General features: G+C 46.9%; 1 protein-coding gene across 1 annotated transcript in view; it reads left to right on the top strand.

Moving 5' to 3' along the window:
• The window catches only part of LOC144502255 (sodium-dependent phosphate transport protein 2C-like), a 162,691-nt gene extending 152,753 nt beyond the window's left edge, over positions 1-9,938 (top strand). The window contains exons 11-14 of the mRNA XM_078226082.1: positions 2,889-3,056; positions 3,975-4,091; positions 6,722-6,846; positions 9,423-9,938. Of these exons, the coding sequence (XP_078082208.1) occupies positions 2,889-3,056; positions 3,975-4,091; positions 6,722-6,846; positions 9,423-9,938 (926 nt within the window). The remainder of the gene's footprint in view (positions 1-2,888; positions 3,057-3,974; positions 4,092-6,721; positions 6,847-9,422) is intronic.
• The last annotated feature ends 6,062 nt before the right edge of the window (positions 9,939-16,000 follow it).

The raw sequence follows: 16,000 nt of genomic DNA, 5'->3' as shown, positions 1-16,000 counted from the left end.
GTCATGCTACGTTCACCAGGAAGTGGTTCCTGTGTTTCCAGCTTTGCTAGTTGACTCTGCTGAGGGAGAGGAAGAGGCATGTTCATAGAATCATAGAATCCCGACAGTGTAGAAGGAGCAATTTGACCCATCGAGATTGCACTGACTCTTTGACAGAGTATCTTACCCAGGCTCTCTCCCTCACCCTATCCCTTTAAACCCACACATTTACCATGGCCAATCCACCGAACCTGCACATTGTGGGACTGATTCATGTATTGATTCTCAAACTCCCTCTTCACCTACGATTCCAGAGCAACCGTTACCAGATTCACCAGTGATGTTGTGTAGATCACAACACAACTGCAAAGCCCCTGACAGACGTTTGTTTAGTTAAGACATTACTTTCGATATATTTCCTGTCCTGATGGGGGATTGAAGTTTAAGAGGGGAAGAAGTGTTACAGAGTGTCATTCTGAGTACAGAGTGTTCTTATAAACCTTTCCCCAATGTAATTGTTTTACTGGCATCTGATTGTGAGTTTGTGCGGGCTTGGATGAGCTTTTCCGTCTGTGAGAGGATGATCTGTAAGCAAGAACTGTTTTACTAGTGCTCCTATTTTCATAGTTATTACTGTTCTGCTATTACTGTAATTGTTAAACTTTATTATTTATTTATATAAAGAGGTTCCTTCTCTTAAACAATGTATCTGACTACCTTATTTGAGGTCTCAGGTTCCGACATAAAAGGATGTCACATTGAGCAAGGGTAAAGGAGCTAGATAACATGCTCCACTAATTATCGTAAATTGGTTATTAGTGTAGCTATTAGCACACTCAAGGTTGTTCAACAAGTGCTGTCCAATTGCAGGAACATATATGACAGTGGACAATTTGTTTTGGGTTTTGAAACTTTAGGGCTGGTTGAATATAGTGTGTAGAATATCACTTCAGGAGTCCCTCAGGATAGTGTCCTAGGCCCAACCATCTTCAGCTGCTTTATCAATGACCTTCGCTCCATCATAAGATCAGAAGTGGGGATGTTTGCTGATGATTGCACAATGTTCAGCACCATTTGCGACTCTTCAGATACTGAAGCAGTCCATATCCAAATGCAGCAAAACCTAGACAATATCTAGGTTCGGGCTGACAAGTAGCAAGTAACATTCGCGCCACAAAACTGCCAGGCACTGACCATCTCCAACAAGAGAGAATCTAACCATCGTCCCTTGGCATTACCGTCACTGAATCCCCCACTAACAACATTCTGGGGGTTACCATTTACCAAAAACTAAACTGGACTAGCCATATAAATATTATGGCTACCAGAGCAGGTCAAAGGCTAGGAATCCTGCAGCGAGTAACTCACCTCCTGACTCCCCAAAGCTTGTCCACCATCTACAAGGCACAAGTCAGGAGTGTGATGGAATACTCCCCACTTGCCTGGTGGAGTGCAGCTCCACCAACACACTCACCATCCTGACTTGGAAAGATATCGCCGTTCCTTCACTGTCGCCGGGTCAAATTCCTGGAACTCCCTCCTTAACAGCACTGTGGGCGTACCTACACACCAGGAGCTGTAGTGGTTCAAGAAGGCAGCTCACCACCACCTTCTCAAAGACAATTCGGGATGGACAATAAATGCTGGATTCAGAACTAGCTTGGCCATAGAAGACAGAGGGTAGCGGTGGAAGGGTGTTTGTCTGAATGGAGGTCTGTAACTAGTGGTGTTCCACAGGGATCAGTGCTGGGACCTCTGCGAAATGTAATACATATAAATGACTTTGGAAGAAAACATAGCTGGTTTGATTAGCAAGTTTGCAGTTGATACTAAGATTGGCGGAGTTGCGGATAGTGATGAACATTGTCAGAGAATACAGCAGGATACAGATAGGCTGGAAATTTGGGCAGAGAAATGGCAGATGGAATTTAATCCGGACAAATGCGAGGTGATGCATTTTGGTAGATCCATTTCAGGTGGGAGCTATAAAATAAATGGCAGGACTATCAGGAGCATAGACACACAGAGAGATCTGGGCGTGCAGGTCCATAGATCCTTAAACGTGGCAGCACAGGTGGAAAAGATGGTGAAGAAAGCATATGGCATGCTTGCCTTCATTGGCCGGGGCATCGAGTTAAAAAGTTGACAGATTATGTCACAGTGATATAAAACATTGGTTAGGCCACATTTGGAAAACTGTGTCCAATTCTGGTCAGAAGGATGTGGAGGCTTTGGAGAGACTACAGGAAAGGTTTACCAGGATGTTGCCTGGTATTAGCTATGAGGAGAAATTGAATAAACTGGGATTGTTCTCCCTGGAAAGATGGAGGCTGAGGGGCAACCTGATAGAAGTTTATAAAATGATGAGAGGTATAGATAGAGTGAACAGTTGGACAATTACAAGGGGGCACAAGTTCAAAGTAAGGGTGGAAAGGTTCAGTGGAGATGTGCAGGGGATGTTTTTTATGCAGAGGGTGGTGGGGGCCTGGAATGCATTGCCAAGTGAGATGTTTGAGGCAGACACGTTAGTGACATTTAAGATTTATCTGGATAGACACAAGAACAGATGGGGAATAGAGGGATACAGGCGGTTGGTCTAGATAGGACAACCTAATTGGCGCAGGCTTGGGGTCCAAAGGGCTTGTTCCTGTGCTGTACTGTTCTTTGTTCGTCGAGCCAGAGACGCCCACATCCTGTAAATGAATAAAATAATTTAAATAAACCAAAAAGAACCTAATGGTTGATTCAAGCAACCAGTGTCTGGGCTGTATGACCTAGACACCTGGCGTCACACAGAACATTGCTCACCTGTGTTCAAATAGATTACAGAGAGGGAGAACATTTTTATCTTTTAGACTTTTTATCAGAAAGTGTCTGATGTCTTTGCAATCTCTTTATATTTCTGACAGGTCGCCATATCTTTGTGAACACAGGGCTCTCCGACACTGTAGTTGGGTTCATCCTGCTTACCGCATCTTTACTTGTTCTGTGTATCTGCCTGGTCCTCATTGTGAAGATATTGAATTCGGTTCTGAAAGGGAAGATGGCACAAATTATGAAAAAAGTGATCAATACAGGTATGGAGCGACATCCAGCGTGAGTTTCAGAGCAACATTGAATTTCACCCCTTTAGAGCAGGAACTCAAAATCGAGTCAATGTAACATACACAATGCCAGTGTAACAGTCACAATGTCAGCGTTAATCACATTGCTGTGGCTCTGGAGTCACATGTAGGCCAGACCAGGTAAGGACGGCAAATTTCCTTCTCTAAAGGACATTGGTGAACCAATTTATGACAGTCAACCATTGTTGGACTTTTAATTCCATCACCATCTGCTGTGGTGGGATTTGAACCTTGGTCCCAGAGTGTTGCTCTGGGTCACTGATTACTAGCCCATGACAATACCACTGTGCCATCGCCTGCCCTTTGTTGTGTATTTTTGATGATTCAGGGTCACGAGTACAAAGAACAAAGAAAATTACAACACAGGAACAGGCCCTTCGGCCCTCCAAACCTGCACCGACCATTCTGTCCAACTTAACTAAAACCCCCTACCCTTCCAGGGACCATATCCCTCTATTCCCATCCTATTCATGTATTTGTCAAGACGCCCCTATAAGTCACTGCCGTATCCGCTTCCACTACCACCCCCCGGCAGCGAGTTCCAGGCACCCACTACTCTCTGTGTAAAAATTCTGCCTCGTACATCTCCTTTAAACCTTGCCCCTCGCACCTTAAACCTGTGCCCCCTAGTAATTGACTCTTCCACCCTGGGAAAAAGCTTCTGACTATCCACTCTGTCCATGCCTCTCATAATCTTGTAGACTTCTATCAGGTCTCCCCTCAACCTCCGTTGTTCCAGTGAGAACAAACCAAGTTTCTCCAACCTCTCCTCTCCTAGATTGGTGTGGTTTGCATCCTGTCATTGCATCCACCTTGTACCTCTACCCAGTGCATGGTTCCCACTTTGATTCTTTTTGTGTTTTATTACAGACTTCCCCTATCCGTTTGGCTGGGTGAATGGCTATTTGGCGATTGTGGTTGGTGCTGTAATGACTTTCATTGTCCAGAGCAGCTCGGTCTTCACATCAGCAATCATTCCTCTCATAGGTAAGAATTTTTTTTATCAGTGTGTACAAGTAGGCTTACAATAACACTGCAATGAACACTGCAATGGGGTGGCATGGTGGCACAGTGGTTGGCACTGCTGCCTCACAACTCCAGGGACCCAGGTTCAATTCCCGGCTTGGGTCACTGTCTGTGTGGAGTTTGTAAGTTCTCCCCGTGTCTGCATGGGATTCCTCCGGGTGCTCCAGTTTCCTCCCACAGTCTGAAAGACAGTGCTGGTTAGGTACATTGACCCAAATAGGTGCTGGAGTGTGGCGACTCAGGGAATTTCACAGTAACTTCATTGCAGTGTTAATGTAAGCCTTACTTGTGATTAGAACCATAGAACCATAGAAAATTACAGCTCAGAAACAGGCCTTTTGGCCCTTCTTGTCTGTGCCGAACCATTTTTTGCCTAGTCCCACTGACCTGCACTTGGACCATATCCCTCCACACCCCTCTCATTCATGAACCCGTCCAAGTTTTTCTTAAATGTTAAAAGTGACCCCGCATTTACCACTTTATCCGGCAGCTCATTCCACACTCCCACCACTCTCTGCGTGAAGAAGCCCCCCCTAATATTCCCTTTAAACTTTTCTCCTTTCACCCTTAACCCATGCCCTCTGGTTTTTTTCTCCCCTAGCCTCAGCGGAAAAAGCCTGCTTGCATTCACTCTATCTATACCCATCAAAATCTTATACACCTCTATCAAATCTCCCCTCAATCTTCTACGCTCCAGGGAATAAAGTCCCAACCTATTCAATCTCTCTCTGTAACTCAGCTTCTCAAGTCCCGGCAACATCCTTGTGAACCTTCTCTGCACTCTTTCAACCTTATTTACATCCTTCCTGTAACTAGGTGACCAAAACTGTACACAATTAATAAATAAATTAATAAATAAATAAACTTTACTTTGAAGTTACTGTGAAAATCCTCTAGTCGCCACACTCAGGCGTTTGTTCGGGTACACTGAGGGAGAATTTAACATGGTAAATGCACCTAACCAGCACATCTTTCAGACTATTCTCCTGTCTCCACCCAATGGCCACACTGTGGACTCCGTGTTGTGATTGTGATTTCACTCTAATCTCAGAGCACTGGGGGCTGTGATTTCTTCGTGTCCTGTGGCCTTCACCCAGTTACCTCAATACAACTCTCCATGGAAGAGAGATACAGGCCCTCTTATACAGGCACCTCCCCAGCCCAGGCCCTACTCAGCTCAGGCCCCTCCCCAGTTCAGGCCCTCCTCAGCTCAGGCCCCTCCCGAGCCCAGGCCCTCCCCAGCTCAGGCCCTTCCCCAGTCCAGGCCCTCCTCAGCTCAGGCCCCTCCCCAGTTCAGGCCCTCCTCAGCTCAGGCCCCTCCCGAGCCCAGGCCCTCCCCAGCTCAGGCCCTTCCCCAGTCCAGGCCCTCCTCAGCTCAGGTCCCTCCCCAGCCCAGGCCCTCCTCAGCTCAGGCCCCTCCTCACCTCAGGCCCCTCCTCAGCTCAGGCCCCTCCCCAGCCCAGGCCTCTACTCGGCCCAGGCCCTCCTCAGCTCAGGCCCCTCCCCAGCCCAGGTCTCTACCCGGCCCAGGCCCTCCTCAGCTCAGGCCGCTCCCCAGCCCAGGCCCTACTCAGCTCAGGCCCCCCCCCAGCCCAGACTCTCCTCAGCTCAGGCCCCTCCCCAGTCCAGACCCTCCTCAGCTCAGGCCCCTCCCCAGCCCAGACCCTCCCCAGCTCAGGCCTCTCCCCAGCCCAGGCCCTCCTCAGCTCAGACCCCTCCTCAGCTCAGGCCCCTCCTCAGCTCAGGCCCTTCCCCAACCCAAGCCCTCCTCAGCTCAGGCCCTTCCCCAGCTCAGGCCTCTTCCCGGCCCAGGCCCTCCTCAGCTCAGGCCCCTACCCAGCCCAGGCCCTCCTCAGCTCAGGCCCCTCCCCAGCCCAGACCCTCCTCAGCTCAGGCCCCTCCCCAGCCCAGACCCTCCTCAGCTCAGGCCTCTCCCCAGCCCAGGCTCCTCAGCTCAGGCCCCTCCCCAGCCCAGGCTCCTCAGCTCAGGTCTCTTTCCAGCCCAGAGTCTTTGCCTTCATGGGATTAATCCTCCCTTGATTTTTTCCTTTCCCAGTTGATGCTCCCACTACCCCAACCCATCCCGCCCCCTCCCGCTGCCCCCACAACACAGACTCCTTCCCAGTGCAGTATCCTCACCCCAAACATGTCCACCAAGAACTGACTGTTCCTGCCCATCCCTCTCACCCAGCCTTTACCCCTGAGTAGTCTGGGCCCCTCCCATACCCAAACGGGCTCCTCCATCTTCCCTGGCCCCTCCACCCGTTCTTGCTCCTTCCACAACCCATGGCAACCAGAATTCCTGGAGTCTCCCAGAAATTATGATGTAAACTCAAAGGAAGAAAACCACAGGCCCATAAACCCAATTGGCAGGACAGTTGGCCTAGCACCTTGTTGTACCAGAAGAGGGAGTCATTTTAAAAGCCACAGAAACTCAAACCCTCCCCATGGGATGGAGTGGTGTCTACAACACAGCAGGCTCTGTACTGAGAGAAATTCCCACCCAATGACTGGGACATCTCTGCTTTTCTTGTGATTGACTGCTCAGTCTGAGACTGACCTAACTGCTCTTTACCCTTTGACCTGTGCAGGGATTGGTGTGATCAGCTTAAAGAGAGTTTATCCCTTGTGCTTGGGGTCAAATATTGGAACAACAACCACAGCAATCCTGGCAGCCCTGGCCAGCCCTGCCGAGCAACTGGGTAACGCTGTGCAGGTAACACACTGACTCTCACATCCGTGCACACACACCCGTCCCCACGCACACACACACCTGCACACACACACCCACACACACACTCACTCTCACACCCACACACACGCTCACTCTCATTCACACTCACACTCACCCGCATACACAAACCCACACGCATACACACACTCACTCTCACTCACATTCACCCGCACAGCCACATACAGACACAAACTCACACGCACACACACATGCACGAACACACATATACACTCACACACACTCACACACATATGCACATACATGCACGCACACACTTGCACACACTCACACCCCCCCCACACTCACACTCACTCACTTATGTCCATACGCTCACTCTCACACTCACTCTCACACTCACTCACACACTCATTCTCACACTCACTCTCACACTCACTCTCACACTCATTCTCCCACCCACTTACATTTTCACACTCACAGGAAGATTCTGCTAAAACTGTGTAAAAATCTAGTTAAGCCACAACTAGAGTATTGTGTACAGTTCTGGTCACCACATTACACGATTACATTAGAGAGGGTACAGAAGAGATGTATAAGGATGTTATCTGGACTGGAGAATGTTGGTCATGGGGAAAGATTGGACAGGCTGAGCTTGTTTTCTTCACAACAGGGAGGAGGCTGAGAGGAGGTTTAATTGGGTTTATGGGCCTGTGGTTTTCTTCCTTTGAGTTTACATCATAATTTCTGGGAGACTCCAGGAATTCTGGTTGCCATGGGTTGTGGAAGGAGCAATGATGGGAGGTGGAGGGAGAGGGAATAGGAAGGAGCTCCATCTGAGCAGAGAGGAAGGACAGAGATTTAAAATCAGTGACTAAAGGGATAGAGGGGAGTGGAGAAGAATTCTCTTCACCCAGAGGATGCTGGCGATCTGGAACTCACTGTCCGAAAAAGTGGTAAAGGCAGGAACCCACATCAATATTTTAAACACACTTAGATCAGCAGAATTGGGAAATGAATGATAGGGAAAGCTGGACATGAACATTTACCCCAGATCTACTGCATGTCCAAACTGTAATCCCTGGCCCTGGAAAATCCAATCCTCCGATCCCAGGGTAGGAACTCCAGCTGGGATTCCTCACTCAGCGGTTGCCTCTGTTTGAATTTGTGTTTTCCTGGAGGGTTGAAAAGGGCAAGTTCATACAGAGTTGCTGAATCCCTTGGGATAAATCCAAAAGCCAGCCCTTCAGCAGTTTGAGATATCTGCACAGATCAATGCAAACATATATTGGAACCTGATATCTGGCTCCTAACGTATCATAGTAACCACCTAAACAGCCGGTGAGACACCAGATTGGAAGCCCCTGGTCTAGAATGTGGAATCTCAATTTGGTTTCACTTTTGGGGAGTAGGGAAAATGTGTGCAGAGCTTTTCCTTGGTGTGGCAAATATTCGACATACAGTTTAGAGCAGATACTTGTCAGAGAGTGAGTGCAGCAAAGATCCACCAGATTGATCCCTGGGATGGCAGGACTGCCCAAGAGGAGAGAATGGGGACACAGGGCCTGTATTCTCCAGACTTTAGGAGAATGAGAGGTGATCTCGTTGAAACTTACACCATTCTTACGGGACTAGGCAGGCTGATATAGAAAGGATATTTCCCTTGGCTGGGGGGTTGTATAGAAACAGTCACACAATAGGAAGTAGTCCATTTACAGCAGAGATGAGGAGGAATTTCTTCACTCAGAGGGTGGTAAATATTTGGAATTCTTCTCATTGAGTATGTTCAAGACTGAAATTTCTAGATATTAAAGACATTGAGGGATTTGTGGGTAATGTGGGAAAATTGTGGAGGTGGAAGATGTGATCTAGTTAATGGAGGAGCAGCCTCGAGGCACTGAGTTTTTAAAGTCCATGTATGGGACATGGGTGTCACTGGCTGGCCAGAATTTATTGATGTGGAGATGTTGGCGTTGGACTGGGGTAAACACAGTAAGAGTTTTAACAACACCAGGTTAAAGTCCAACAGGTTTATTTGGTAGCAAATGCCATTAGCTTTTGGAGCGGCGAAAGGAGCAGCTTTCTGAAGAGCAGCGCTCCGAAAACTAATGGCATTTGCTACCAAATAAACCTGTTGGACTTTAACCTGGTGTTGTTAAAACTCTTTCAGAATTTATTGCCCAGCTCTAGTTACCCTCCATTCCAGAATCAACCACATTGCTGTGGCTCTGGAGTCACATGTAGGCCAGACTGGGTAAGGACGGCAGATTTCCTTCCCTAAAGGACATTACTCCAGAAGCGTTTTGACAACAACAGGGTTTCATGGTCATCAGCAGAACCTTAATTCCAGATATTTTTTATTGAATTCAATTTTTACGATCTGCCATGGTGGGATTCAAACCCGGGTCCCCAGATTTACCCTGGGGCTCTGTGGATTACAAGTGCAATGACAATACCACGCCACCACTACCTGAGTGGCCTATTCGAGCTCCTATATTTCTATGATTCCCATTTTCCAGACGTACATGGGCTTTGACTATTACTTATCATTGTAATCAGCTTGGTAATGAGTGGTGAAAATCCCTGCTCTTCTCTTTTGCCAGGTTGCCCTGATCCATCTGTTCTTTAATTTATCTGGAATTCTCATCTGGTATTGCATTCCATGCATGCGGTTCCCGATCTCAGTGGCCAAGGTGTTTGGAAATGTTACCGCCCAGTATCGATGGTTTCCAATCTTATATTTGCTGCTCAGCTTCATCCTAATCCCTGGCGCTCTCTTTGGGTTGTCCATGGCAGGTTGGGTTGTGCTGGGAGCCATTGCTGGACCCATCTTCATTATCGTCATCCTCATTGTCATCATCAACATCTTCCAGAAGAAATGGCCCCAATGTCTCCCCCCAAAGCTGCGTTCCTGGGACTTTCTGCCGCTCTGGATGCACTCATTCCGCCCAGTGGATAGACTTCTGACATCCAGCTGTGCCCGTTGCTGCTGTCGCTGCTGTAGGCCGGTTACAGACAATGCCCAGAAACCCAGAGCTGGCCAACTCCAAACACATGCTCTGTCAAAGGAGAGTCACTGCTACCATAATGCAGTGAGCATGGAGAATGTGCATCTCTGAGGGATTATTGCCATTCCACAGTCGGACTTGTCTTTAAATTGTTTCAATAAAGACTTGAGCTTATTCAGCTGGAACCACTACTGGAGCTGCTCTCACTCTCTGCAGATACTCTGTAAAATCAACTCAACTGATGCATAGAACATAGAACAGTGCAGCACAGAACAGGCCCTTCGGCCCACGATGTTGTGCCGAGCTTTATCTGAAACCAAGATCAAGCTATCCCACTCCCTATCATCCTGGTGTGCTCCATGTGCCTATCCAATAACCGCTTAAATGTTCCTAAAGTGTCTGACTCCACTATCACTGCAGGCAGTCCATTCCACACCCCAACCACTCTCTGCGTAAAGAACCTACCTCTGATATCCTTCCTATATCTCCCACCATGAACCCTATAGTTATGCCCCCTTGTAGTAGCTCCATCCACCCGAGGAAATAGTCTCTGAACGTTCACTCTATCTATCCCCTTCATCATTTTATAAACCTGTATTAAGTCTCCCCTCAGCCTCCTCCGCTCCAGAGAGAACAGCCCTAGCTCCCTCAACCTTTCCTCATAAGACCTACCCTCTAAACCAGGCAGCATCCTGGTAAATCTCCTCTGCACTCTTTCCAGCGCTTCCACATCTTTCTTATAGTGAGGTGACCAGAACTGCACACAATATTCCAAATGTGGTCTCACCAAGGTCCTGTACAGTTGCAGCATAACCCCACGGCTCTTAAACTCCAACTCCCTGTTAATAAAAGCTAACACACTATGGGCCTTCTTCACAGCTCTATCCACTTGAGTGGCAACCTTTAGAGATCTGTGGATATGGACCCCAAGATCTCTCTGTTCCTCCACAGTCTTCAGAACCCTACCTTTGACCCTGTAATCCACATTTAAATTAGTCCTACCAAAATGAATCACCTCACATTTATCAGGGTTAAACTCCATTTGCCATTTTTCAGCCCAGCTTTGCATCCTATCTATGTCTCTTTGCAGCCTACAACAGCCCTCCACCTCATCCACTACTCCACCAATCTTGGTGTCATCAGCAAATTTACTGATCCACCCTTCAGCCCCCTCCTCTAAGTCATTAATGAAAATCACAAAGAGCAGAGGACCAAGCACTGATCCCTGTGGCACCCCGCTAGCAACCTGCCTCCAGTCTGAAAATTTTCCATCCACCACCACCCTCTGTCTTCGATCAGACAGCCAGTTACCTATCCAATCGGCCAACTTTCCCTCTATCCCACACCTCCTCACTTTCATCATAAGCCGACCATGGGGGACCTTATCAAACGCCTTACTAAAATCCATGTATATGACAGCGATACACAGCAAGGATCAATGAAAACACTGCAAAAAATCAAATAAATCAAACCAGAGTCACTGGACAAGCAACAGGGTATATGGTGTATGTGTCTGCATTAATAATGTGTGTATGTGTGTGTGCTGGGTGACTGTGTGGAGTTTGCACGTTCTCCCCGTGTCTGTGTGAGTTTCCTCCGGGTGCTCCGGTTTCCTCCCACAGTCCAAAGATGTGTACGTTAGGTGGAGTGGCCATGCTAAATATGTGAGGTTACAGTGATGGAGAGAGTCCTGGGTAAGATGCTTTTTCAGAGAGTCAGTGCAGACTTGATGGGCCAAATGGCCTCCTTCTGCACTGCAGGGATTCTATGATTCTATGGTACAAAATTCAAATCCTTTTCCAATCCCTCCCTATCTCTGCGATTTTCCTCTAGCTTTACAAACTTCCCAAGAGCTCTCACATTGTCCAGTCACTTGAACATTCCCCAGTTTAATTATTTTACCATTGGCTCCAAGCTCTGGAATTATCTCCCTGAAACTTTGCTCTTTGACTGAACTTTGCGTCACTGGCCTCTCACAACCCCTGAGCAGGCTCAGTGTCAGATTCTGCTCCAAAATCCTCCCGGGAAGCACTTTGGGATATTATATTACTTTAAAGGTGCTACATCAATGTTGTTGTTGTTGCTGAGTGAGTTCCAGTATCTGTGTGAGTTCAGATACACAGTCTGTTAAAATAACCACCTGGATCATTCTTTTTGATTCATTCATGAGCTGTGAACATTGTGCTGATGCTTTTATTGACCTGTGTGCCTTACGGCCTGTTCCAACACCTCAGATACATTCCCATAATCCAGGTCACTTTTCCCTCTCACGGATCTCATTACCTTACCTTTTTTGGCATTAACTGTAGCTACCATTGTCCTCCCACTGACCCGAGCTTGTCCAGATCATTTTCACTCACTATTTGCTCCCGATGTTAGTTTGGTATTGATTGTAAACCAGACACCTCCTGTTGTCCTCACTCCATTGGAGCTGGGACAGTCTGGGCAATTAGCAGGGTAAATACATGGGGTTACAGGCAGAAGGTCTGGGTGCAATTGTTGTTGGTGCAGGCTCGATGGGCTGAATTTTGCACTGTAGGATTCTATGAGATTTATGAATCTATGAATTGGACAGCTGTGGAGACAGAGAGCAGCGAATCCTGCCACTCAGTTTGTCTTTTAGGGAAGATTTTTTGGCAAAACATCCTGTACACCTGAAACCTGTTTGAGCCGTAGCAATGTAACTGAACAGAGTCTGAGCTTTCATACTGGATACTTACACCATTGAGGTAGTATGTATGCGACAAAGAGTGTGTTTATTCCAAATTGCAATGTCCACCTCATTGTGAGTAATCTCTCTTCACAAAACTCACAATAACCTGTCAGGGCTATCCACTGTGTTAGTCCCTTTAGTTGCTCTAGAAATTCTCCAGTATCCACACTCTACAGCTGGAATAGTTTTTGCAGATTCAATAAGCCGCATGGCTTCCTTCTGCACTCTAGGGATTGTATGGTTCTATGGATTCTATGGTTGTGTGTTATCTATTGTTGTTATAGAACTATTTAGACAGTCATTAAGTGGGAAAGCAGCATTGGTAGAGGCACATTTTGAAGGACTCACATGTCCGGGCTGATCTTTCAGTTCATTACTGAGGGAGTGCTGCACTGTCAGGGATGCCATCTTTCAGAACATGATGTTAAACACGACCCCATTTGACATCTCCTACACTATCAGGACTGCTCGACATTGCGTATCAGTTCCAAGGGCATTACAATCGGAATGCTCCACATGTCACCTCTTGCCCTTCTCTCCAGTGTCACTGTCAGGACATCTTCAATGTGAAAGTTCACCTGTAGCTTTAACCATCACTAACTAATCCACATGATGAGAAAAAATAAAAATGTACATGTTGGAAACCATTGGAATCAGTGGGTCTTCAAGGAAACATGGAAAGGTAAATTTGGGTTGATATTAGAGCTGGGGGGGGGGGGGGGGGGGGGGGTGGAGACACAATAGGTGGAATTGTGTGTGTTGTCTTACTATAGGACAAGCCTGTTATCCAGTGCGGCTGAAGGGCTGAAGGTCAGGTGCAGGGTATAAGAGGCAATTGATGAAATACCGTGGCTGGAACTCTACCACCTCTCCCGCTATGGAATCGGAGCAGGCAAGGATCCGACAACAGAAATCTCCATTGACCTCGGGCAGGAATTCCCAGTCTCCCCGAAGCGAGGCCGGAAATCCCGCCTCTCACAGGTTCCCTAAACTTCAGCTCAACTCTGCTAGCATATGCTAACTTTCACCATGTTCCATTTACCCTGTCTGTGCTTACTGACAAGTCCCGACTCCTGCACCAGCCATGTTTCCATTTCAAGATTCTTATCCTTGTTGTCAAATCTCTCTAATTTCTTTCACATCTTCAATTTCAATGGCTCCATCATTGGTGGCCATTCCTTTCAGCTGTGAGACCTGTTTTTGTTCAATAACATTTCTGCAAAGAGCCTTGGGCTTTTATATTAAAAGTGACAGGATTACATTAATTGCATGAAATTAAAAGTGCTACATAAATTCCTGTTCTTGTTATTCTTCAAGTTTCTGGCCCAGCCAATCACCTGACTTGTTTTCTTGCCCATTCCTGTTACCGGCGCTATCAGTTTTTGTTGTGTATTTCTGTGCATTTTACTCACATTATCGCCTAATCCTATATTGCTGAACCATGTGTTATACTTTAGGAATATGGAATTTACACAATGGTTATCCCCATGGGCCATTACAGAGCCTTTTTGTGTCCTGAGCTGTAACAATAATCTTAAGGAAAATTTCCCAGAGTGTATTCTAGGCAACTTCTCAGAGCAATACATTGTGGAATCCATCAGAGAATGGGCCACTCTGGATCTGGTCATATGTAAATAATAATTTCATATTAAAGGATCTTCTAGGAAAGAGTGACAACAACGTGATAGAATTTCAAATGCAATTTGAGGGTGAGAAATCTGGGTCTGAAACAACTGTCCTAAACTTAAATAAAGTCAATCACAAAAGTATGAGGATAAAGCTGACTGAAAAAATGAATTCAAGGATAAGACAATAGATGAACAAATATTTAAAGAAAAAGTTCATCATTTTTAATAATGATATATTCCATTGAGAATAAAAACAACATGTGAAATATAAATAATCCATGGCTAACTTTAGATAAATCAAATTGAAAGAAAATACAATGTTGAAAAGAATAGTGGTCAGCCAGATTGTAGGGAATGTTCTAGAAACCAGCAAAATGTGACAAATTCACTAAAATCCTTTGAGGATGTTACAAGAAATGCAAAGGGGAACTAATAGATCTGGTGCATTTGGATTTCCATCACACATTTGCATAAAAGATTTCACAAGGTAAGACTCATGGTTTTGGAGTAATTAGCGTGAAGAGATGATTGGCTAACTAACGGAAAACAGAGTTGGGATATAAATGGATCTTCTTCAGGTTGCTAAACCATAACAAAGATAGGTGGGAAAGCAAGTTCTGAGGAGGATACAAAGGCCGGGATCTTACCACTGTGCACGCCAGTGTGATTTTACCTTCTTGCAGCAGTGAACGGAGATTTGGCCGGCCGCCAAGTTCGCTGACTTCGCTGCAGTGAGAGCGTGGCGTGAATGGGCAGTAAGATCGGGTCCAAAGAGTCTGCAAAGAGGGATTGATAGATTAAGAGATTAACTGAGTGGGCAAACATTTGGCAGATGGAGTACGTTATGCCCAGGAATGTCATATTCACAACTTTAAATATGAACTCTATGTTCATGGAGAGGGTTATAGGGCCGTGTCTCCGGGATGGAGTCCGGCCCTGTAACTCAGAGGGCTAAGGAAAGGAAGAGGAAGGCGGTATTAATCGGGGACTCGACAGTCAGGGGGACGGACAGGCGATTTTGCGGAGGCAGGCGGGAGTCTCGCATGGTGGTCTGCCTTCCTGGGGCTGGGATCCAGGATGTCGCTGGGCGAGTCCCAGAAATCCTGAGGTGGGAGGGAGAGGAGCCGGAGGTAGCGGTACATATTGGTGCCGCTGATGTGGGTAAGAAGGGGGAAGGGAACATGAAAAAAGAGTGTAGGGAATTAGGGAGACAGCTGAGAAGGAGGAAAGCAAAGGTAGTAATCTCGGGATTGCTGCCTGTGCCACGGGAAGGTGAGGAAAGGAATGGAGTGAGGTGGAGGATGAATGTGTGGCTGAGGGAATGGTGCAGGGGGCAGGGATTCAGGTTCCTGGACCATTGGGACCTCTTTAGGGGCAGGTGTGACCTGTATACTAAAAACGGGTGGCACTTGAATCCCAGGGGGACCAATATCCTGGCAGGAAGGTTGGCTAAGGCTACTGGGGAGAGTTTAAACTAGATAGGTTGGGGGGAGGGGATCAAAGTGACGTGACTGAGAGTGAGGAAGGTAGCTCGCAAACAGAGAAGGGTTATAGGCAGTGCAAGAGGGCAGGTGGACTGGGAACAGAGAAGGGGAGAGGTCAGACCATAGGATTGAGATGTGTCTACTCTAATGCCAGGAGTATAGTGAATAAACAACTAGCTAAAGGAGGAGAGGGCTTGGGAGATATTAGTAGCGCTTCAACAAACCGGGTCCAGATAAAGGCTGGCATAAAGACACTTTGCCTAAATGCACGAAGCATTCGAAACAAAGTAAATGAGTTGATGGCACAAATCCATACAAATGAATATGATCTAGTGTCCATCACAGAAA

The sequence above is a fragment of the Mustelus asterias genome, chromosome 13 (assembly GCF_964213995.1).
Source record: "Mustelus asterias chromosome 13, sMusAst1.hap1.1, whole genome shotgun sequence".
NCBI lineage: Eukaryota > Metazoa > Chordata > Chondrichthyes > Carcharhiniformes > Triakidae > Mustelus > Mustelus asterias.
Note: the sequence above shows the minus strand (reverse complement) of the source record. Positions and strands in the feature narration are given on the sequence as shown.